Below are 25,689 nucleotides of genomic sequence, written 5' to 3'. Positions count from 1 at the left end.
ATAACTGTAAGCATAAGAAAAAATTTATAAGAAAATGTTTTGCGCAAACATGCTATTGTTTAATAACTATAAAAGTTAACCTTTATTCATTCAATGATGAAAATTTGTTGATCAAGTGAGCCAAAAATTTTAATCACTGGTCAAATTTCAATTTTTTATACAATGTAAATGACAATTTTGTGCTAATAAAACATATTTATTCACAATTAATATTAACAGTAGAACAATTAATTAAATATAAAAACACGGCCTGAATTATTATTTGAAGAAGACAGCTCCATCGTGTGTTCCAACGAGGCATCTGCCAAGGAAGGCACAAATTTTCAATGTCTTCTCCTAAAAATGTTTTCAATTTTTTTGCCAGATAACTCTCAGACTGTTTCTTTATAAAGGCTTTCAACTTTAAAAACCTAAAAAAAACATCTTTTAAAAAGGAAAATATTGTAGATCGTTTACAAACCTGCTAATGTCTGTATCTTCTTTAATCATTAGAATCTTTTTCAACATCGAATATTGGGACCATAATGTACTCGATTTGAACACTTTGGCTTTTTCGGAAAAATATGCGATCATTACATTCTCAGAAACACCATCAGTAACTTTCTTTTCCTTTTTTCATTTGAGGAAACTGTCCTACTCCTTTTTGTATCATCTTTCAGCTGATTTCGTAGGCAGCAGCTCTCCAATTGCTGCCCATGCTTCTTGTTCCACATCCGGTAGTGTTCCAATTATTTCCTTTCTCTATCACTTTTATAAATTTGCGATAAATCGTTGATTTTATTTTTACGCGTTACTGTAGATACTCGTACTTATCAGCTCTGCCAACTACACTTGCGAGCATTGAAATCGGGCCACTATTCGCATCTGATTTTGAATCAAATTTTCCACCGAACTATATTACACTTAAAGAAACTAAGAAAGCCATTAGAAAGACCAGATGTTTGTTTTTAAAACAGAGTTACAAAAAACTTCATGAAATTGTTTTTTAATATTCTTTTTTGGACAAAAAAGAAAATTGTTCAATAATGAAATGTTTTATGTTAACAAAATCCAAGGGCGGCTGGTGCCGGGGGGGTACAAGAACACGTGCCCCCCCAAAATTACAACGTCTACAAACACACTGGACATAGCAAAATAGTAATTTTCAATATTTAAAAAATTATCCGGAAATTTGTGTCATAATTATCAAAACTAATTTTTTTGATCTCGCTCTACTTGCATAAAAGGTATCAAAACTTACTTCCACTTACATCTAAAGATGTGTCTTGGACATATGATATGTTATTTGTGATGAAATGCTGATAAAAGCCGCGCACAGAGGCCGAATCATGGCTGATTTAGATGTTGCTATGGAAACTACACGTCGTAGCCGCTTGATATGCGCCTGATACAACTGGACTGTGGTCCCGTTTCGACCGTGCTCGGGAGGATTGAGTTACTATCGCTGGTTTTAATTTTCATTCTGCGTGAAGACGTATGATAAATATTCTTGGATAATCTTCTTGGTAATACAGACATTCGATAACAACTACACATCGCCAAAACGACTTTGCATCCCTCGCGCTTTTGTGGCGCTCGAGCTTCGCTCTCGCGCTGCAAATACGCTCGGACACAACGTCTCATTTTCGGCGCTTGATATATAAATAACTATTGTTGTGGTTTAACATAATTTTATCCATATGCGAATGCTTCAACATAAAACTTAAATAAAATTACACAAGTCATTATTAATAATTATTATTATTAACCATAATTTCGGAAGAACAATAAAACTGTAACTAACAATTTTTCTAATAAAAAGTTTGATCTAAAGGAACTGTTGATAAAATGGATACTTTATCTTCCAATTTTCTGCAATGCGCCTGATTTTTGTAACTAGCTTCGGATCTAGGTAACGACTTACTTACACAGCCTCCAGGACAAACTGGTGTTTTTGAGCCAATCTAAAATAAAACCATAATGTAAAATGTTGAGACTGTTACGATATAATATGTATAAAGAAAAACTATAAACTAACAAGTGGAGAAACAGACTATTTTATAATTTATTCCACAATAATAAATAACATGACAATAATCTTTATTATACATAAACTTGTATTCAGTATTTAGGTTTCAATCCTTTGTTTTCACCATTTCACCCCTTGTAACAAACTGCTACAACATTTTTTTAAGCTCTAGCATACTGAAAATGGCAATAAACTGTTACGATCTGAATACGTTTTATTTACTTAGTCCGTGAGAGTTTTCTACTCGACGTATTTTGTCCCTGATCTCTTTAGTACTCGCCACGTTGTATTAAGCTTCTTTGTGCTGTTTTTCTACGCGAACCTTTGATCTCTAAAGTTTTTGGGTAAAATTCGACCTAATGGTGATGATGATTCTGTAATAGCTGCCAGTTCTAAAGATTATACCTAAAGAATCATTTACAGACTCCTTAATTTTTATACAGGGTTTTCTATATCCAGTGACCTGTGAAGTTTAAATATATTGCAGATTTGCCACGTCTTACTAATAATAAAGTGACAATCAAAACGAAAAGGGCCATCACGTGGGTTGCGCAGTAAAGCAAGTTACGTTGGTCGAGTCTATTCATAGCTCTCGGGGGATGGAAACATAGGGCAGTAGCGCCGTTAATTTGTCTTACTTTTGTACTGTCTTCGTATGTCTGGTGCCAGCGTTTTATGTCTCAAATATTTTTTTAAGTTATTATTATTTATTTTGTCACTTTGTATTTATTAGCAAGAAGAATAGGGTCCTCAGAGCATTTATTACTTTAATTACATTTTATGATAAATCAGTTACGCCACTGGTACGCGCATCTGAAGGTCCGCCCATGTCACCTTTCGTTCTGCTTAGCACTCTACTACATACATATTCTCTGCCATTTCTATTGAAACACCACCTGTTGATTTTGCTTAAAATTCAGCAATTGGTAACAGGTTTCGGTTGATTGACAACGGCTTTTTAGAAAATTGTCTGAATATGAACGTTGCCAAATTTACGATTAACAAATTGTGTTTCAATAGAAATGGCAAAGACTATATTTAAAATTTTAATTAGCATAATGCATTCCCGACATTTTTTAGACCAGCTGACCTAACAAGCCTGATCTAGTAATTAAGTTGGTAATCAACATTAGTAAGCTAAACTTTCTTGAGAAAGATTTCTTTGGCTGTCACTAATTTAAGGTTATGAACGGTGTCAGAAACTTAAACATTGTTGCCAGCTTAACTCTTATCTTCAAGAAACATTATTATTGAAGTATAGTCTTTACCACTTCTATTGCAACACCACTTGTTGATCGTAAATTTGCCACTTGCTAAATTTGAACCGACATCAACGGGTGGTGTTTTAATATAAATGACAAAGACAATAATTAATTAAAAATTGATAACTTGACAACTTTGTTGAATATTTTTATATAAAACTTGGAAATATTATTTTTTGAACTGAAGAGCAAATATAATAATTAATTATTATATTATTGGTTTTATTAATGAAACACATACTGCTAGAAAATTGATGCTCAATGCATTTCAGTTGCAAAAAAATTCTTTTGTCTGCGCCAACAGGAGAACACAATTTAAATTTTAACTAAATCACAATTTGTCCACTTTTGTTGACTAAAATTGAAGGAACTCGCAGATTGTTCCAAAATTTTCTAGCGTATTTTCCCAAGAATCATGCAGTTTTTCTGTTCTGCAAGCTTAAAATGTTTTTCACATGGTACATCGAAAATCTTACCTGTTGTACTTTAATTTTTACAAAACGATTATCCACTAGTAAGATGCATTTAAATATTAAAATTTTTAACTATTTTCGCTTATTAGTAATTTAATTGTACCTACTCTTTAAACTCAGCATCCATTATTTCGTTATATAAATCTGAGCGATTACTTATTATCATCATTTTCGAATTCTGATTCTAAATCATATTCCTCCAATGAAATAATGAATGGAGACAAATTTCCCATGTGTTTTTTCAGTCAGCTGTAATAAATTCTGAACAATATTTACTAAAGGTTTGCCAAATTTCTGGAGTACATATAGAAAGAACCTTAAGCTAGAAACCCTCGACCTTATTTTCGGATGATAGCCAAAAAGTTATGTGAAAGTAAGATTTACAAATTCCCCATGCCATTTCAATATAGGATTGTATTGACAGTGATATGGGGGTAATCTAAGGACCCCATTACCACTTTTCCGTGATGTCTCGTCTGTCAAAAATCGTTTTTTCGATCAGTTCTCAAAGATTGAATTACATACCACAGTTGATTTTCGAAAAATTTTGATCAAATCCAGTACTGTGATTACTCACATTCTTCCATTTTATATTTTCTGCTAGAAAGTGTGGATAGTTTGTGTAACTGCATCGAATGCCTAATATACATTGTCCATTACCACCACACCTTTTCGTTGCCACTTGTTGAAAGCAGAAATAAGTTGATTAACCACCTAATTTTGAAAAAGTGTCCAGTCCATTTTTGTGTGGTAATGTCTGTCGTTATTTTTCGGATTTAATAAAAATTTACATCCCTCTAAAAAGACCAAATGATAACCCATACCAAAGATTGTAAAACTGAAACTTTACTTCTAATTTTTATGGGATTCCTTTTCAAAACTAAATCATGTACCCAACGACAAATGTTTCGTCGAGGTACACAAATATTATATCTTCACTAGAATTTAGAATTTGAAGAAATTTTCTTAAAAAACTAATTTTATCTGCAACGACATGTTTTTGTTCGCATCAGATTTAGCTTACTTACTACCAATAGACTTAAGAATTTTGAAAAGTGTTGTTGTCTCTCCCTGAAATTAGAATTGTTTCCGTGCATCAGTTAAAAGTTTGTAAGGAAATTATTCATTTTTTTCATTATGTTGCCAAATGAATGATTGCAGAACTTTTCTGAATACAAAATTATAAAAAAATTCAATTGATTTTCTTTTACCAGAGTTGTTGTTGATAAATGTTTTTGTTTTTCGGCTTTGGTCACAAGAATTTTACAGACAGTTGCACGGCTCACCTGTAAAGATACTTTGAAAACACAATTTACGAGGTCTTTGTAAATTAAGAAAATATGCCAGCAGTCTTTACACTGATTTGTTCTGGTCTTAAATCAAGCCCATCTTTATGGAAGTGCAATTAATATTTCTTGATCATAAGTTATGTTTGCAATGAAATTATTTTTTGGCATTTTGAAAATAATTGTTTAACGTTAAAAATTTTACTTACTTGGTTAAAAAAAGAAAAACGCAACACACAACAGTAGAAAAAGCACGCCAGTCATGGTAGTCTATAAAAAATGGCCTACTCAGAGCAAGAAAGGTCATGAATACAGGGATATACATGAAAAGCTCCATGCGTAATAAATTCAAGACTTAACCAAAAACACGGTTTCAAAACAAGCGATTCCAAAACAGTAACTTTGACATTACGGACGTGATTTGGGAGGTAAAACAAAGACTTCAAATATATATAGACTGGCTGTCACCCTAAATTCTATTGTATTTCGTGAAGCAGTTCTGTCAACAGAAATCGCCGCCATTGCTGGTCCCTTTCTGTCAATTCTGACCCAACTTAACCTTTAAACGGAACTATCGTTCTCAGTTTTCGAGTTTTCGTTAATAGAAGTAGGAAAGTCTGTTTGTTGGGTGCTGAGTGTGGCTGTTATTTGTTGTTTTTTTTTTTTGTTTATTGGACCTAGCTCCTGGTCAATGGTGTCGCGTTTGTTACGACAGTATTTAATAAATTAAGTGAACTTTGAACGAAAATGCCAGTAAGCTGCGGTGTACGGTGGTATCGTAATTCGAAACAAAAAAGTAGTGGTCAAAAAGGTATTTTATTTCATCGGCAACACCTTACTATTCCAAATAAACTTGTTAAGATCGTGTTTTAATAACTTTGAAATTGTTGACATTTTAAATTCGGCGCGATTTTGGGACTAAGCAATATGGCGACTGCCGGCTTCAAGTTTTAGGCCACATAGCCGGTCTATACATATTTAAAGTCTCTGAGGTAAAACGACTAAATTTGTAACGGTCGACTAAAAAAATATTTTTCCAATTTCTACTAATAAAATCCTCATTTTGTATGTTAAATCCTGCTATTAAAACAATAGTTTAATCGAAAGTATGAATAAAATGTTCATAGCAACACTTTATTCGCACTGTCATTGACAACACGAATAAAGTGAAAAAAACTAAAAATTCGCACTACCACTGAAATTTTCGTTGGTATGTATATGTAAACATATTCAACTAAAATTTGCAACGCTTGATGGTCCACCTCCTGTAAAACAGTCCTAATGAAAGGCCAGGAACACCCTATGAATTTGACCGTGACGAAAGTACAGGCAACTTAGGCAGTTTACCTTCTTTAAGTGTTCATCATATTAGTAATAGTATTTATGTAAATGGATTACCTAAACAATATTATTTTTTAATTTTGCGAAATTGGAAAAAATCTTGTATGATACACGTGAATAAAAGAATTTTATCCACTCAAAAATATTATTACACTCGGCTTCGCCTCGTGTGCTAAACTGTTTTTTCGTCGCATAAATTTTCGATGAACATTGACAACATGTCTGAAATGACAATTATCACTGACATTATTAAAACATCGAGGAACTATTGTAACTCAGTAGAAGCTTTGCAGATATCGTATTTCAATTACGGTAGAATGAACAGGAAAGGACTTAAAATTTTAGACAAGTAGAATTATAATTATCTTTTTTATAATGCAAGTTTTGCTAAAGTGATTTAGCTAAAACCCTTTAGAATAACGTATAGTAGCATAATGTTAAAAAGAATGCCTCAACTTCGAGGGCACCTTGAATAATACAATATTCCGTAATTCTCCCTGGAGGTTGTTACAGAGCCACCTTAGAACTAAAGTATTATACCAATCTAACTAATGGACACTCATCTCGATTCAAGAACAAACTACATATCAATAGAACTAATCTTCTTGGGTCAGGTAGTTTGTTCTTAATAGCTGGATTAAAGAAAAACGGGTAGGGAGAAATCTAAATTCTGAGATGCTGAATAGAGTAAAAAACTAAAAATGACTATTCGACAAATTATAGTGACATTTCTACAAATGTCAGAAAACCACTCATAACTCATGGTCATGATATTAAAAGACAAATTTTTCATCGAAATTTTACTAAATTTCTACAACTTTTGACAGTAACAGAGTAACACGTAAATTATAACACTTTATTTAACTCCACTAAGTATATTAATGGCAATTTTCATATACCTAAAACTAGCATGAAAGCTCGACACTTTATACAGTGCCTTTTTTTAATGCTGCCCCAGTAGCAAGCAATATTTTTCTAATATTTATATAAGATTGATATAATATTAAATGTTGACTAGATATTACAAATATTTATATAATATTCATTTTATATTTATAAATTTATATATGAATTTCAACATATATTACATATTTATGAAATGTCTTTTTATCAAGATACCGAACAACAAAAATGAAAAAAAAGTACCATGTTGGGACAACTTGTATGTAATTTATGTCATAGGGTTTTTGTTGGAGCAATATAAAAAATTGATTTGAAAAAATACCAGCTATTGTGAAATTGACACTATTCGAAATATCGTGTTGCACACTATTAATTGCTCATTAAAAAGTAATATTTTTTTTATTTTTGCGAACAAAAAATAATAATTTTATTCATCATTTTTATAAAACTTACTTAAATTTGCGCTTGCTCTGCTGGAACGCGTTTGCGCAATGTGCAACATATACATATTTTCTGTTATTGTTGGTGGTTCAAAAAGTATTTTGTGTAAGTTCATGGTGTTTGTCCTATTGTGAATTGTGATTATCGGTACTGCGATAAAATCAGAATTGTGTAGTAAATACCGTTTTGTCAAGAAAACAGTACTAAACTTACATAACCTCACTTCTACAAGCAATGCAGAAAATGCAATTTCTCAACACGTAAGTATATTTAAGAGGTTTAATATTTCTGAATATAAGCACATTATGAATGTAGAGACAAAATGATGAATGTCCGGGCGCAACCAAAAAAAAGAAAAAATCCAGTTAGAAATTGCGGGAGATACGCAGAAATTGGATGAATTGGTAAGCATTTATTATTATTATTATTAACTCCTAGTATTTATAAACTAGTTAGTTTCAGACTGATAATAATGTTTATTTGCCAGGAAGAGAAGATGTAAAAAAACATGTACCTATGCAATTTTGAAGAAATTATTAATAATGAACCAAATTGCTTTCAAGTTTTCAGGGCAAGGAAAAAATAAGCTCTCTTTTAGTGAACTCACAATTAACAAGACTACAATATGTAAAGTTATGTGATTTCTTAAAAATTACGAAATTTGTAAGTTAATTTAATTGTAGGTACCACACGGAAACTGTCACAAAAACGCCACAACTGCTGAAATTTAAAAAATGGTAGGACCTCATTAAGCGCAGACAAAAGCAAGAATGAATTCTCATCGAAAAAAACATGAGGTATGATTTTTTTTATTTTAATTGATTATATCGCTTTTCAATGAATGGTTATAGAGCAAATAATTATTAAATAAATATTTCTGTATAACGATTGAAATGTAGCAGAACATTGTTATTTCCATTGACAATGTATTTTTATTTCATTGTAAGTTGGCAGTGTATTTTTATGTTTAAAAAAATTATATTGTGTTTCACATCAGGTGATTTTTTAAATTTATGCTCTGGTTGCCCATGAAGCTTATGCCAGCAGTTTCAGTTTCACTGCTCACATAAGTGTCATGGGTAACTACAGCAGAAATTAAAAAAAAATCACCCGGTACAAATTTTCAACGAATTGGTTCTAGGACAAATATTTTTTAAATGTATAAATATTGCCGCAACGTTTCAAATACACTGTTATTTCCAGTGACAATGTATTTTTGTATTTAATAAATATTATATTGTATTCCATACAAGTTTTTTTTATATCCATACCCCCTTTCATATGAAGAACATTTATTAAATGTTCTGAACTAAATAAGTATTAAACATTGAAAATAAATATATATTCAATATTTAAAACCAATATTGATTTAAAAAAAAAAAATCTGTCTTTACCCATATTATTTAAATGTTAGAACTTCAATATTGATTACATATAAAATGTTACTGGGGTGGTCGTAGGGACTACGTCCTAAAATTTCGCCTCGTGTTAATGAGTTTTTTACACTCATAATCTTTTTTGATGATTTTCGCTCATTCACCAAGGTGCGGTAGGTCGAACCATGGCCGACTAGTATAAAGATTTTGGCCTGTCCAAGAGGTACCATACGTGCTGCCATCTATTAATAATTCAAAAACGACAAAAGAATGATTAATATTTTTTGAAAGCCACACAGGCATTCATACCGAAATAAACCACTATTACACGTTTTGAAGTCTTATAATGTCAAATCAAATTAAAATTTATCAAAATTATTAAGTGTAATTATTAATAGATGGCAACACGTATGTTACCTCTTGGACAGGCCATAATCTTTATACCAGTCGGCCATGGTCGAATCTCCTTTGCTTTCCTTTGCCATGGTAACCTGAAAGTAGTCGGGAAGTGTAAACATTGTGACGTATTTACGGTGGTGTCAACGTGGTTATTTATAAATAACTCAGAATTAATCTTTTCACTTTAAAAGTTTAATCGTTTCAAAAAATATTGTACACAACACGTTCGCGAAGCCTGCTTCCCGCATTCACGCAAAAGCGTCACTCCTTTCGGTCGTGGCGCAAACAAGCGTTCATGCCGGAAACAGGCTATTCCGAACTAGTAGTGTAAATTACTATTCTAGCAGGGAATTTGAAAATAAAATTTGGCAGAATATATTTTATAAATCAGTTTCAAAATTCACTTTATTTTACAGAATAAAATAACTACAGAATTATTATAATAAAACTTGGCTATCGCTCGGGATGTACGCTCCGATCGCCACCCCCGAATAGACTCAAGCCATATCACGTCCCCCCTAAGCTTTACCGGCGCACAGGAATGCTCAGTGCAAACCCACCCCAATAAAGCGAGCTGCATCAAAGTTTTTCCCCAGAGTTGGATTCCCACTCTCAGCTAAAAAGCACTAAGCACTTGCAGCGAGCTGGATGCCCACTCCCAGGTCTTGTGTTTTTTTCTGCGATTTGATAATCGAAGTCTTAACCCACTTACTTCCCGCCGAATTGATCCGCGGACTCACTTCTCCTAAAGAGAGGGGTAAGTGGCTGAACTGGTGCTAGTACGGAGTCTACGTGTACGAGTGCGGATTTTTCGTGTGCGAGTACGAACATTACCCGTAGTTCAGTCAGAGAACATAGAGAAGCGACATAGAGGCTGATTTTGCAAAACCACCCTTATTGACATTGGAGTCCTCAACCGCCAAAGGCAAGCGCCAAATTTAAATAGTCGATGCCAATAAAAACCTTGCTTCACTATAATTGTAATTCGTGTGACCTGAATGAAAGTGAAGGAAACAGTAAGCAGCTTGTAATATTGTGGTAAATCTAGTGTCAATTTGTCGAAAATAAAACGCGTCGTTAAAAATATTGTGACATTTCTTCTAGTTACTTTTATTTTAGTTAGAAACAAACACTGCTACCAACATAAATTGAGAAGTCCTCAACCGTCATTTGATTTAAACTATGACGCTTCTCTATGTTCTGTGGTTGAGTTTCGCGACGGACTTTTATTACTTGTGTTACGGTTCCGCTACGGGCTCTCACTGTGCGCGAAGGACTTTTACCTGTGCGCGACGGACTTTACCTGGACTGTTAAATTAAGTGTCCCTGTCTGGACTATATATTCGTATACTAGTAACTAGGCTTACTATATCACCACCTGTAAATACATTATTAACAATAAACATTTTTTTCTACTCACTATATGGAAATAATATATTATTAGCCAAGGTTGCAGAGCCAAGCATTCTAGACCGAGCGCAAATTAGAACCCGAGACGCGCAGCGTCGAGGGCTCTGAAGCGCGAGGTCTAGAAGTGGCTTTGCAACCGTGGTTAATATACTATTTTTTTCACTAGTAGGAACCATAAGACAATAAACTGAAAAAATAAACGTTAAATTTTTTGACGCAACATGATTTTGTTTTGATTTCTAATCAAACTTAATCTAAATCTTCAACACAAAGAAAACCGTTTATACTTGTCGCTGAGTTAATCATTTTATCTTCTACCGTCTACCAACTACCATGCGTATACTCAAGTAATGTTTGTAGCACACATTTGTTCATTTTTTAAGAAATAATCACATCAAACCATGGAGGAAGGAATATAATGGAGGGAGTGCGCCGTATCTCGGCAATGTAAATTCTTGGCACCAGTGCAAGCACCTTTTATTACTCTTTACAATTAGCGCGCCCTTCACCGCGCATGCTTACTTTAATAATTTCATCAGCCAGCACTGACCAGTGTCGTACGATTCTGTTTTTGTCATTTTCGCTTTTAACCTCGTGTTTAGTGTGAACGTTTTGTTTTGAATTTGCGATAAGCGTTTCATGTTTATTTAAAAACTTAAAATGGTTAGTTGCAAATTGTGTAAAGTTACGAGTGGCTCCAGGTCAACAATTGGTAGAGAAAAAATAACGTTTCACAAGTGTGTCGTATTTTTTCGTTTAATATTTGCTTAAGAGGGACTAATGAATATTTTTGAATTGCTTTTAGGTGTCCCCAGAAACCTGAATTAAAGAAACTGTGGACAGACTTCCTTTATCTTCACCTAGGAAATTCTGTGTCTGTGAACAACTTTTTCCTGTGTTCATTTCATTTTGAAGAAAAGTGTTTTGATAGAACATCAGCCCAGAAAGTAGTTTTAAGACCACATTCAGTACCAACTATTTCTTATACTTATGAAGAAAGGGTATTAAATAAACTCACATGCTGCATGATATAACAATTAATACATATATTTATTTTAGATTACCAATGTAGTGACCTTTAGAGGCAATGAAACGCATCACACAGAAGTTTGTGACGCACCTTCGGTAGAGCCTCAACAAAATATAGAAGATGAATTGTCTAATAAAGTTTTTGAAATTACAAAGAAACTTGAAAATTTAACAACAAAAACATGTGCAAACGTTTTACTGAAACAACAAATTAACAACCTGAAGACATTAGTGTCACAACAACAATGCACTATTAAAACGTTAAAACGCAGAACCTCAAAACAGCAACGCAAAATTTGTAATCTGAAAGATGTTGTTTCAAGTTTAAGGAAGAAAATCAACTATTATGAAAACAACAGTGTGGATGTTAATAAATTTCAGGAAAATACAGAACTGTTGAGCAGAATGTGGGCTAAAATTAACAACAAACCATTGCCAAATCAATATGGGCCAGAAATAAGAAAATTTGCCGTTACAACACATTTCTACTCCCCAAAGGCTTTTTCTTTTATAAGAAAACAATTCATGGACTGTCTTCCACACCCAAAAACTTTGTCTGTATGGTATTCTTCAGTGAATGGTGCATCAGGTTTCTCAAGTGAGGCATTCGATGTGTTAAAAGCAAAGGCTGAAGAACGTAAAATTGTGTGTTCTTTAGTGTTCGATGAAGTTGCTATTAAACGCTGCATTGAATATGATGGGCAACAATATTAGTTGATATGGGTAGTATAATCGAAGTAAATGAAAATGAAGAGGCCAAAGAAGCTTTAGTTTTCATGCTGGTTGCTATAAATGGCTCTTGGAAAATCCCCGTGGGTTACTTTTTAAGCCATTCTTTAAATAGTGAGCAAAAATTAGGTTTACTAAAACAGTGTTTATTTTTAGTAAAAAGTGTAGGAATTGAAATTAGCAATATTACATTTGATGGTTGTGCGACAAATTTGTCAATGGCATCTGCATTAGGTTGCTCATTTAGCCCTTCTAATTTGAAAACAAACTTTGGTGAAGAGAATATACTTCTTTTACTTGATCCTTCACACATGATGAAATTAATACGTAACACATTTGGTGACAAAAGAAGAATAGTCGATGGAGAGAATAATGTTATTGATTTTAAATACTTAGAACTTCTAAATGAACTGCAAGAAAATGAAGGGCTGCACCTTGCAAACAAACTACGTAGAAGACATATAAATTTTTTTAAACAAAAAATGAAAGTTGCTCTAGCTACACAGTTATTAAGCAGGTCTGTCTCTGAAGCTTTGACGTTTTGTCGAGATATTTTACAGCTTGATCAGTTTAAGAACTGTGGAGCAACGGCTACCTTCATTTTAAATATTAATGACGCTTTTGACATATTGAATTCGCGCAGAATAAAGGAACTTGGTTACAAGCAAGCATTAAATAAGTATAATATTAATCAGGTAAAAACGTTTGTGAATTGCTTTACTTCGTATATATCCAAATTGAGATTTTTTAACAAAGATTTAATTATTCACTCGCCCCGTAATAGTTATTTACGTGGCAAGCTTAGTAAATTAGCCTTTACGGGCGAGCCGGAATGTTTGCAGGGCGAGCGACGTAGGAGCGAGTCCTGTAATCCGGTGAGCCCCAGTAAAGGCTAGTTGCAAGCGAGCCGCGTACAACGTTTTACTTCCTCTTGCTGAAAATCCTGAAAATGAACAACTTTGGCATCTCTAGAAATTTTACTTGAAATTACAGTCATAGAAATTATAGTCATTTTTCATAGTTTGCTCCGGTAACTATGGAAAATTGAATTGTTTGAAAATAACGGGACTGTCAATTTGTAAATTCGATTAATAATTTAAATAGTTTAATTTTGTTTGTGAGCTCTGTTAATTGTGGAATTCGATGAAGATGAAGAGTTTGAAGGTGATTTTAACGTTAGTATTAGCACAGCATTAGTGAGATTAAGAAAAAGGCCGACGCAGCGAATGTGTGTTTGATTCCGGTGCTGTCATGACAACGTTTTACAGGCACGGTGCCTGTAAAGCTGCCACTGTAACGCTTTACAGGCAGGGTGCGTGTAAAGGCTAATTTACCGAGTTAGTTCAGACGACAGTAAACAAGCTTTAACAAGACAAGAGGAAGTAAATATTTTGACATGTTCGTCTCGAATTAAAAAACTCGAAAATATTATTAATTCTGATCAATTGATATTAACGAGTGACGTACAAGTTACTCAGGAAAGTGACGTTAATTTTGAACATAATTATTTCTTTACGCAGGAATCTTTAACAAATTTTTGTGAGGAAGTTGTCATTTACATTGCTGGATTTGTTGCTTTTAAATTAGCCAAATCTTTGAAATGTGAAATATGTATATCATGCCTTTTTGGTATAAAAGAGAACTTATTAGGAAGTTTTGTTGATTTCAAATCAAAGGGGGGATTGAGCTATCCTAGTGACGATGTGATTGCCATTTGCGTACAAAGTGAAAAAACTTACAGAACACATGAGCGAGTACATACCAAACTTAGTAAATGCAAAATTGTAATTGACATCATTGAAAATTTAAACTGTGAGAAATTGCTTCATAGAAATCACCCCCATACATCTTTTTTGTTGAAAGAAATAATTAATATTTATTTGAATTTGCGTATAAAATACAGTTGTAAAAGTAAGTCTTATTTAGTAGATTCTGATAGGCAAAGATATACTAAGTTGATTCATTTTAAAGGGCAATAAAGTTACAAAATGTGGTTTATTTAAAAAAAAAATGTAAACAACATGTTAAGTTTTATTATATGGAGAAAATCTAAAACATATTTGATTGCGTTGACGTTTTACTTTGTTTCTTCTTATATATATATTTTTTATTCTTATACTATTTTTCAGAAAAGTATCAAACCTTTAGTTGAAACGAACTCATCTTTGTAGTAATCCTGTATTCTTTTTATTTAAATTGTATGTATTTCCTTTAAGTGAATTTATCTTTATTTTGTAATATTGTATTCTTTTAATACCTTATAAAAACATATATGTTATTTATGTTATTATTATCTAGTACATATTTGTAAATTAATATTAATTATTATACAAATTATAAAGTACAGTTCTCTTACTGCCTTTTAATAAAATTATTTTAAGACCCACCGCTAACCCGAAAATGACTGGCATTGAGGCAACATTTCTATGATTACTGGTACTAAGACCAAGTAATGATATGCATTGATTGGATTAATAAAAAAAAAATCGAGCTTCTAGAATTACAACATATACAAATTCGTCTGTTATTCTTTAACCTCACCCTATCCCCAAAACCTTAGCGTAACTACCAGTCATTTATAATTTTATATAATGATTTTATTATTCTTGGCTAATGTTTTTTCTTTATAATATTATCTCCTTAAATGTTATTCCAAAGATCTTGCAACAATTATGCAGCAAAAATTAAAACTTTGATGTGAATTTGGGTTTTTTGTTGATTATAATTATACAAAATAAATTTCTATGAGTAAAATTCAAATTTTAGATATTCTAAAAAAAATATTTGCATTGAATATAATTTTGAGTAGTGGGACCCCTTATGAATACTATTAAGATACGCCACTGAAGCGGCAGCCATATTGAAGCACCTTTTATTGCTTTCACGCATTTTGGCGCGGGATCACTTATTTGAACTCTCACTCCCTCCATTATATTCCTTCCTCCATGCATCAAACATTGCGTACATAACCTCAATTTTTCTTTTTGAACCGGTGGTCGCAATAGTTGAATTTGCTACCACTAAATGAGTCGACATTTGCATGCGTCCTGGCTGCTAGTGAAAAAATGTGATTTTCTTCCCTCATTTAAGGGCACAAAGTGTCACTTTACCTCCCGGCGGGAGGTAAACTATTTTAGCTCCCGCCCGAAGCTAAAGTACATTTTTGTCAAAAATGACGTTTATAAATTTATAAACTTGCTACTTCTAAAACGTCTGAACGGGTACAATTATTATCTGAAGCACTACTTTCATCCAAATCCTCCATTTTTTCCAAAATTAATGCGTTTTAAGGAACACAAAACTACAATTCACGAGACGCTTTGTTCAAATATGATTAATTTTTTATTTGTTTGAAAATTGTCATAGAAACTATCTAGATGACTTAGTTTATTGCGGTAATAGTTTTTTCTAGAGACCCTAGATATACTTTGGAAAATAGTTGTGACACGGACATTTTCTGTCTTTGTTTTTTTTACATGACGATCAGTTATGAAATAGCTATAGTGATTGCTGTCTTTATCTAATTTAGTAATTTAGTTTCAAAAACTTCAAAATAAATTTATAGGTTAAGTTAAATTTTCAAACAGTGGCGTAGAGCGTAGAGCTCGAAATAGTTAGTCTTTGAAATTTTGTTGACAGTACTCACACTGACAGGACCTTGTATACTAAGAATAAATGTTATGCAGTTAAATACTTCTTACAACTTGCAACCGGCATCTCTGGTAAAATAGAAAAATACGGAATAATCATTACACTTTATGAGATTATGTCACAACTTGCAGTTAAGTTGGGACACAATTCTGTACCTATAAGTACTTTCGCTGTCCCCAACGTAAGATTTGGAGAATGTATCATATTGTCAGTGTCTAATCGTTTTGCTCCTGGTCAAAATAACATTTTGTGATTAAACGAACTGAGAAGGTACCGTGGAAGAATTTTGAAACACGTTTAAGTAGGTTCTCTATCTAATGCTTTATATTAAACGGAGATTTTACAACGTGTGCACGTTTCCATCATGAATATCTGTTGTGATATGTAGAATGATCTCAGTAGAAATATATGGACTCATGTGCCTCCATATGAAATAAAACTTACAAGTTAAACTGTGTTGCTTTTTTTAATTAAAATAACAATGGAGATATAACAAAAACAAGCAAGGTCCATCGAACTGCTGTAACTATTTAGGAAATGTTCCACAAACAATTAATTAAATGGCCGAAGAATACATGAGGTTGGATTCAACACTTTTACTACCCTTGTAATATGTACTAGCTTTTTTAACTGTCCTTCGAATTTTACGTTTTACTTTTCCTAAATAAATTCTAATTCGGTATAAACAAAACATATTTATAATTTTGTGTTTTACTGTATGACAAGAAGGGAAAAAAATGTTTTTAACAAGAGAATCTTTAAAAACGTAGTATTTATAGTACTTCAAAAAATTGGTCTAAAGAGTTTAGACAGTACTTCCCTCGCTGTCGGAAACTTGACGACTGCATGCCTATTGTGTTTTTTTTTCTCATTACATTTTTGTAGTGGGAATTTAAAAAAAAAATGTGATGACGTCATCAACATTTTTGCAAGGACACGTATATCAGTTGGGATAGATGTAGTGTAATACTAAGAATAAAATTATTGTGTTCCCAAATTTTCGGGAAAATGAATTGGGTCGTTTTGAATATTGATTTCTTATAATCAATAAAATAACGAAACAATTTACTCACGTATACGGCGTCGGTGTGTAATATCTAGAGAGCGGATTTCTGTCGGGCTAGGCAAGGCCAAACTCGGTACGGCTCGTACGGGATGCGAATTCATTGCTGTTGCGGACTGCACTTCGTTTATTTGAGATTAGAATAACGCTGTTTCGTTGCACTCTGCTGTTAATTCCCGTTCTCATTTACTTAGCCGTTTGATTAATAAATCGTTAATTATATTTATGGAATTAGTACCGATTAAACGTGACGTAGCCCGACAAAAATCCGCTGTCTAGTAATATGAAAGGCAACTGAAAATCGTTTATGTATAAACATTCTTAATTTAAGATGACAAGCGTAACAGCATACGTGAGAGTCAAACAGAGAAACTGTAAACAAAACGACCATCGGTTTTATTGCTTCGACTTCCGCTTATTATATAAAACATTGGGTTTTATTTTAATTCTTGATGGTGAAATTCACAATTGGTTGATTATAAACATGTCTATTCCACATTCGCGAAACCAAGTGAGCGCATAAAACAAATGCAGGTCTGTAATGTTAAAGTCGATGTAAATAAGCGTGCTACCCTTATGTTTCAACCGAGTTTTTCCTTTAACAAATTTTGTGTCTACCAAATTGGGTTGGTTGGGGTGTAATACTAATAATAAGTGTTGCCTTTAATTTAATCAATAAAATAAATTGACTTCATTAATTTTTTTGAACCACCTCTTAAGAAAATCTAAAAAATATGAATGGAATGATAAATCACAAGTACAAACTCATAATATTTTTTGCATTTTAGATAGGATTTATTCAGCAAAATTTAAGGGTGACGTCTTCAATTTTTTAGGAGGGATGAACAAATACATTTTGAACAAAAGTTTACCATGCTTATAATAACTTTAAAATATTCCCAAGATTTCAAAGCATTCGGTTTTGTAATTCCTGATTAAATCGATAAAATAAATTCACGCCTTCATTAATTTTTTTGAGTCACCCTGCATATGCAAATCCAAAAATATGAATGGAATGATAAATCACAAGTACAGACTCATCATATTTTTACAGTTTAGATAGGATTTATTCGGCAAACTTTTGAGCTGACGTCATCAGTTTTTTGTAGAAGATAACCAAATATATTTTGACTAAAAATTTATTATGCTCTTTATAACCTTAAAACATCTGCACGATTTCAAAGCATTCGGTTTTGTAGTTCCTGATTAAATCAATAAAATAAATTTACGCATTCATTAATTTTTTGAGTCACCCTGTATATGCAAATCGAAACAATTTGAATGGAATGATAAATCACAAGAAGAGACTCATCATATTTTGTACATTTTAGATAGGATTTATTCAGCAAAATTTTGTGGTGACGTCATAAATGTTTTAGGGGGGACGACCAAATACGTTTTGATAAAAAAATTACCATGCTTATGATAATTTTAAAATATCTTCAAGATTTCGAAGCATTCGGTTTTGTAGTTCCTGAGTAAATCAGTAAAATAAATTTACGCTTTCATTTATTTTCTTGAATCACCCTGTATATGCAAATCCAAAAAATAGGAATGGAGTGATAGATCACAAGTACAGACTGATCATATTTTGTACATTTTAGATATGATTTATTCGTCAAATTTTCGAGCTGACGTCATCAAGTTTTTGGAGGGGATAAGCAAATATATTTTGACTAAACATTTATTATGCTCTTTATAGCCTTAAAACATGTGCAAGATGTCAGAGCATTCCGTTTTGTAGTTCCTGATTAAATCAATAAAATATATTTACGCATTCATTAATTTTTTTGAGTCACTCTGTATATGCAAATCCAAAAAATATGAATGGAGTGATAAATGACAAGTGCAGGCTCATCATATTTTGTACATTTTAGATATGATTTATTCGGCAAACTTTCGAGCTGACGTCATCAAGTTTTTGGAGGGGATAAGCAAATATATTTTGACTAAACATTTATTATGCTCTTTATGACCTTAAAACATCTGCAAGATTTCAAAGCATTCGGTTTTGTAGTTCCTGATTAAATTAATAAAATATATTTACGCATTCATTAATTTTTTTGAGTCACCCTGTATATGCAAATCCAAAAAATATGAATGGAGTGATAGATCACAAGTACAGACTCATCATATTTTGTACATTTTAGATATGATTTATTCCACAAACTTTTGAGCTGACGTCATCAAGTTTTTGGAGGGGATAAGCAAATATTTTTTGACTAAAGATTTATGATGCTCTTTATAGCCTTAAAACATCTGCAACATTTCAAAGCATTCTGGTTAGCAGATTAAAAATTAAATTTCAAAATGTTGTTTTATAATTTTGATTTTTTTTCCAAAAATCTGGACGTTTCGGGTGAAAAGTCGATTCAGAGTTGTAAACCACATGTGTAGGACTATGTTATTTTATACAATTGAAAACCCATTTACTATGTACAATTTTGAAGTGACGTCATCGCATTAGTAGTGGGGATGATTAGACAAATTTTGGTTAGCGTTTTACCATCTACATGATATTCTTAATATAAGTACAAAATTTTACAACAATCGGTCGAGTACTTTCGGAGATTATCTGTCTAATAAAAATCCGGGACGGCAGACGGATAGACAGACGGACGGACAGACGGACAGACAGACGGAAATGGGAGACCTATTTCTTCGTCTTCTAGGGGTCATGAAAGATCGAGAAAACGTAAAAGTAGAGAGTCGGCCGACGGACTCGATTACAATACTTCCTTTGCTTACGCTCGGGAAGCAAAAATGATTACAAAAAATACTTAACGTATATACAAACCAATTTAAATCATAATACGAAGATCTTCTACAGTTTTATCAACTCCAAAAGTCAAAACTCCAAATCTTATTTTCCCAAATGTATGAATTTTGGTGACACCTGCTCTTCAAAACCTAAAGACATTGCCAATATGTTTGCCAATTTTTTCAAGTCTGTTTTTAATCAGGATGTTATCGACCCTAATATGACACTAGGCCTTTCAAGCGTCAACAACAATATCGATTTACATGACATAGATATCAGCATCGATGAAGTAAAAAATAAATTACTGTCCCTTAAATCTAGTTTTAATCCTGGACCAGATGGTATTCCTTCATTCTTCTTAACGCAGTGTGCTTCCAGTCTTGCCTGGCCAATCTGGATTTTATATAGTAAGTTTTTGACATCTGGTACATGCCCAGACATCTGGAAACAATCTTATGTCATACCTTTGTACAAATCAGGTGACAAAAAAGATGTTACAAACTATCGTCCTATTTCGATTATAGCAGCTTTATGCAAGGGTCTCGAAGCAATCATCAGTGATACATTAACTAGATCTTTTGCAAAGGTTTTGACACCTCATCAGCATGGATTTCTGCCAGGAAAAAGCACAGTAACAAATCTCGCCATCTACAATGAATATATCATTGATGCTTTAGAGGAGGCAGCTCAAGTCGACGCTGTATATCTAGATTTCTGTAAAGCTTTCGACAGAGTCAACCATGCCCTTCTTTTAAAGAAATTAAAGATTTATGGCATACGAGGTTCTCTTCATCGCTGGTTAGCTTCTTACCTATTAAATCGTACCCAAAAAATCTCACTTAAAGGCTTTTTATCAGATGATATTTCTATTCCCTCGGGAGTCCCACAAGGCAGTCACATCGGTCCTATTTTATTTTTAATATTCATAAATGACCTGGCACTATCACTTAATTTTGTTAGATTTTTATTCTTTGCAGACGATCTTAAAATATTCATTAAAGTTAACGACCTTGCAGATTGTCAAGCTATGCAATATACTCTTATAAAAATAACCAACTGGTGTAGTGAAAATAGCATGCAATTAAATAACAAAAAGTGTAAACAAATAACATTCTCCAGGAGAAAATCCACTATAAAATTTTCATATAGCATTGACAACCAAATCCTGGAGGCTGTTAGCGAAATTAGGGACTTGGGGATCATTTTTAATTCGACTTTAAGTTTTGTTAAGCATATAGATTTTGTAATCGATAAGGCTTTTCGAGTTAGTGGTTTCATAAGAAGAATGACTGCAGATTTCCATAGCATCATAGCAATTCGTAAGCTCTTTATTACCATGGTTAGACCAATTTTAGAATATGGCATTCTTATATGGTTTCCTTCATATGCAATTCACGAAACTCGCCTCGAAAGGGTACAAAGAAAGTTCTGTAATTATTTAATGTTTAAAATGGGTCTCAATAAATCAAATTACAATTATAATCAAAAACTTGCTATAACAGAACTAGAGACTCTTACACAGCGTAAGTTAAAATTTGAGCTTAAGTTTGCATATAAACTGTTCAATAATCAAATTGATAGTGCCGAATTCTTATCCTTATTTAATTTTAGAGTACCTTTGGTACATACTAGGAACCAGGACACAATCTTATGTTCGTTTAAAAGAACAAATCTCGGTTACAACACTTCTGTAGTAAATAGAATAGGATTGGCGGTTAATAACTTAGTAGATATAGACATCTTCAGGTGTTCGCAACATATGTTTAACAATTATTTAAGACATTTGTAGTTATAAGGACATCTTATTTCATATTTTGTTTTTTTTTTAAACTATTGTCTATTTTGGAACTTTGTTCTGTTAGTCAATAAAAATTTATTTATTTATTATTATTTATTAAAATAAACATTCTTACTTTCGTCATTTGGGTTCACTATTGAATTTTGGAATTGCCTTTTCGTACTTTTGATACCAAGAACCTTCCACATTGTTCGGTTGGAAGCGCCCATGTCCGAAGTTACATTAACTAAATTTAAACCGATTCGATTACACATAACGATAATTTCTTTTACAATTCTAGATAATGCATCTACCTCTGTGGAATCCCCAGTAAAATGATAACATACGATTTGCTTCCATCGTAAGCTTATACCTCCTAACATAAAAACCAAAACATGTGTAGCGACTTCATTTAAATTTGTTAATGTTGTATTTCCTAAAAGTAATGAGGAACCTGGACAGTATTCTTTACCTGGATTGATTGCTGCTTCGTCTAAAAATAAACAACAATCTCGTTCATAATCATTAAAATTTTGAATTTTGATTGTTAAATATGTAAAAATTTCATGTAAAATTCCTGGTAAAAATGGTATGTGCTGAATTTTACGATATAGAGTTCTACTTGAAGGTAACGGAAAATTTATCTTCAGAAGATAGTTATATCCTGACGTTCCACAAACAAATTTTATTTTAATGGCTTCTTCTATTGTTTTGTTGTTCCATCGTTTTGATTGTTTACGTTTAACACTTAAATTTTGAATTTGATTTTCGTTGAAAATCCCTTTTATAGCTCTGTTTAATGAACCGTACTTGTTTTTATAATTTTCCACTTGTCCTTCTAAACTGGAAATTTTTGCTTTCAAAATATTAATTTCTTTTTCAGCCCCCCGCGTTATTTGTTCTTGTAACTTTAAATTTTGATTTTGCAATTTCCTGATGAAGTTGTCTTTTTCTAAAATTGTCTGCTGAAGTTCATTAACGATATTTTCTTTGTAAAGAACCGGTAATTTTGACGTAAATTCAGCCACATTATAAATTGTTGGAATAGCATTCTCACATAATTTTGCACTGACTTCAAATATAAAATTTTCTTTTTTGAAGTGAACCTGTTGACCAAGGATTAGATGTAAAATATAATTTTGGACAACAACCGCGCAGATGTAAGCCCTTTTGCCAATTTTCCAAGATGGATATTGCATCTGTTGTCTCCATATATTGCGTAATATCTCGTTTTCAGGGCATTTAAATAATGAGAAACCATTTGCGTCTGTATTACTGCAGTTTCGTACGCAGACGACCATTCTTTTCGACGTCTATGTGCTAAATGACAATTAAAAATTGTCAAAACATGACTCAAAAAATCAACCGCGGCCACCATAGTAAAATAAAATTTACCATTAATTTTGACGTTTCGTGTCACAACTCTTTTCCAAAGTATATCTAGGGTCTCTAGTTTTTTCATTTAAACTTTTATAAAATTGATTTTAAACGTTAGTTCGAAGAAAAAATTATATATATATCACTTGAGCAAAGTGCCATTTCCTCCCTCGGATTCTTAAGGCCCTCCGCTACGCGTCGGGCCTCAACCTGAATTCGCGGGAGGAAATGTTTCACTTTGCTCCCTTGATATATAAATAACTATTATACAACCGTTACAACGTTAAATTCGGTCCGTATCACTTGCTCAGGAGGCCATGGTCAAGTATCATAACGTGACAACTGAGTCTGTGGTGAATTTAATAAAGTTAATTTTGTTGTAATTCCATAAGTATTTTATTCTTTACGATACATGAACCGAAACTGATTTATAAAATACTAATCTAATTTTCTGCCAAATTAGACTTGAAAATGCCTGCTAGAAAACTCATTAACGCGACCCAAAGTTTTACTATGTAAATCCCTAGGGCAAGTGTTAAAAAAATTGGTCCAAGGTTACCTCGACAGAACTTTCTTCGCCCTTGACGTACAGTCCAAGGAATTCCGCTTCTTCGAAAAATGATAAAAAAATTATTTTCTGATAACCTTTATACGTATAGCAAAAACCAGGGATGTAAATGACAAATTCGAAGGAGGTGCCGTTCTCAGACATACGGACAATATGAAATACATATATTCAAACCAAATAACCAAGGGAAAAGAGTGTATTATTATCAGTGTACTTGCTTAACTTCGATTGTTTATGTTTATACATCGAAAAAATGTCACTTAGAAATTTGTTTAATCTAAATAGGTTGTTTTCTCAAAACAGAGGACCAAAATTATTAATTAAACCACAATGGAACAGAATGTTTTGAATATGATTATTATTATTCTTATTTGAATAAAGACGTATGTATTCCCAAAGTTTCTAGAAAATGAGGTTCTTAATTTAATCAATAAAAAATTGGTCGAAGGCTATAAGTATAATCCGACAAATTCAGCTCTTTAAAAAAATTATAAAATTTGATTTTATGATTTTCATTTTGTGATAACCGCTGCAAAGTAAAAACCATCGGCATAAATAATACCCCGGTACCCCCTGCATCCTACGAACAATCTAAAATATATTTAAAACACATAACTAACAGGATAAAATGTCCTTCAGCACTAGGTAATAGCAATCTGAGCTCAAGTGTTTATTTATGTTTATACGTCGAAGAAAACGATAAATGAATGGCAAAAATATTCTTTATAAAATAGTTTGTACAATCGCGACGCATTTTATAGTATCGATAGTATCGTACAGATGTTTTGCGAAAATTTGAACGTTTAGCGAAAAACCCGATAGCGGATTCGTACACTACAAGTATAGGAGTATATTTTTGTATAACATTCAAAGCATTTTAAAATACGGTTCATTGAAATGACGCCATCAAATTGTTGGTCGGTTAGCATTGACATGTTGTGTTAACATGTCTACATGAAATTTCTAATATACGTACAAAATTTGACAACAATCGGTCCAGCAGTTTCGGAGATTACGTGTCTAATCAAAATCGATATAGATATAGACACCAGATAGACAGACGGAAACGGGAGACTAATTTTTTCGTATTGTAGGAATCATGAAACGTCGAGAAAACATAAAAGTGACAATTCGTTCTATGGACTCGATTACTATACTTCCTTAGCTTACGGTCGGGAAGTAAAAAAGGCTCTATATAACTAACGTGTGAAGAAATGAAAAAGTGTACCTATAATCTGTCAAATTTAGTAAATAAGCTAAGCATCCGAAGCAAATAAGTGACGTGAATTCAAAGACTGTGTAATGGAGAAAGTTTGAAAATTTCCAAAAATGTACAAGGATTACATAAAGTTTGCAGAGCGAGCTAATTATGTATATACCGGGCATTTTTTTTTAAACTGAACATATGCCTATGTTCAGTTTTAAAACGACGCACTCAATTGCAACTGTAATGCAACCAACATTACAACAACTCCATCGTTTAAAAAAGTAGAATCAAATAGAATGCTTTGAAATGTTTTCTAAAATGTCAAAACTGCTTACACAAAATGTATTCAACACAAGAAAAAATTCAAATACTGCAATGGTACCAAGCTGGTAGTAGCATGCGCAATGTAAGGGATTTATTTTCCGTACAGCACCCTACTAGGCCAATTCCGTCTCTGGCAACAATTTGGAACATAATTAAAAATTTTAATGCAAGAGGATGTGTCGTCAATAGCCATCATCAAAGAAATAGGAGATGTCACATTTTAACCGAAGAGATGAAATTAAACGTATTATGCTACGCTGAAGAGGAACCAATATCCACCATAACGCAAATGAGTAACTACTTC

The 25,689-nt window shown here is 32.6% G+C and overlaps 2 protein-coding genes across 2 annotated transcripts in view; one reads left to right on the top strand and one right to left on the bottom strand.

Moving 5' to 3' along the window:
* Positions 1 to 1,721: 1,721 nt before the first annotated feature.
* The window catches only part of LOC135135504 (uncharacterized), a 32,356-nt gene continuing 8,388 nt past the window's right edge, over positions 1,722 to 25,689 (bottom strand). Inside the window, exon 3 of the mRNA XM_064064570.1 lies at positions 1,722 to 1,943. Within this exon, the coding sequence (XP_063920640.1) occupies positions 1,791 to 1,943 (153 nt within the window). The 3' untranslated portion in view covers positions 1,722 to 1,790. The remainder of the gene's footprint in view (positions 1,944 to 25,689) is intronic.
* On the top strand, positions 11,439 to 14,873 carry LOC135135412 (uncharacterized). The gene is made up of 3 exons (XM_064064453.1): positions 11,439 to 11,900; positions 11,959 to 12,526; positions 12,587 to 14,873. Exon 3 carries the CDS (start codon positions 12,648 to 12,650, stop codon positions 13,551 to 13,553), a length of 906 nt encoding a protein of 301 aa, XP_063920523.1. The 5' UTR covers positions 11,439 to 11,900; positions 11,959 to 12,526; positions 12,587 to 12,647; the 3' UTR covers positions 13,554 to 14,873.

The sequence above is a fragment of the Zophobas morio genome, unplaced genomic scaffold (assembly GCF_036711695.1).
Source record: "Zophobas morio isolate AGI-343-1 ecotype UQ-CSIRO unplaced genomic scaffold, CSIRO_AGI_Zmor_V1 ptg000024l, whole genome shotgun sequence".
Lineage (NCBI taxonomy): Eukaryota > Metazoa > Arthropoda > Insecta > Coleoptera > Tenebrionidae > Zophobas > Zophobas morio.
This window is presented reverse-complemented; position numbering and strand designations above follow the sequence as displayed.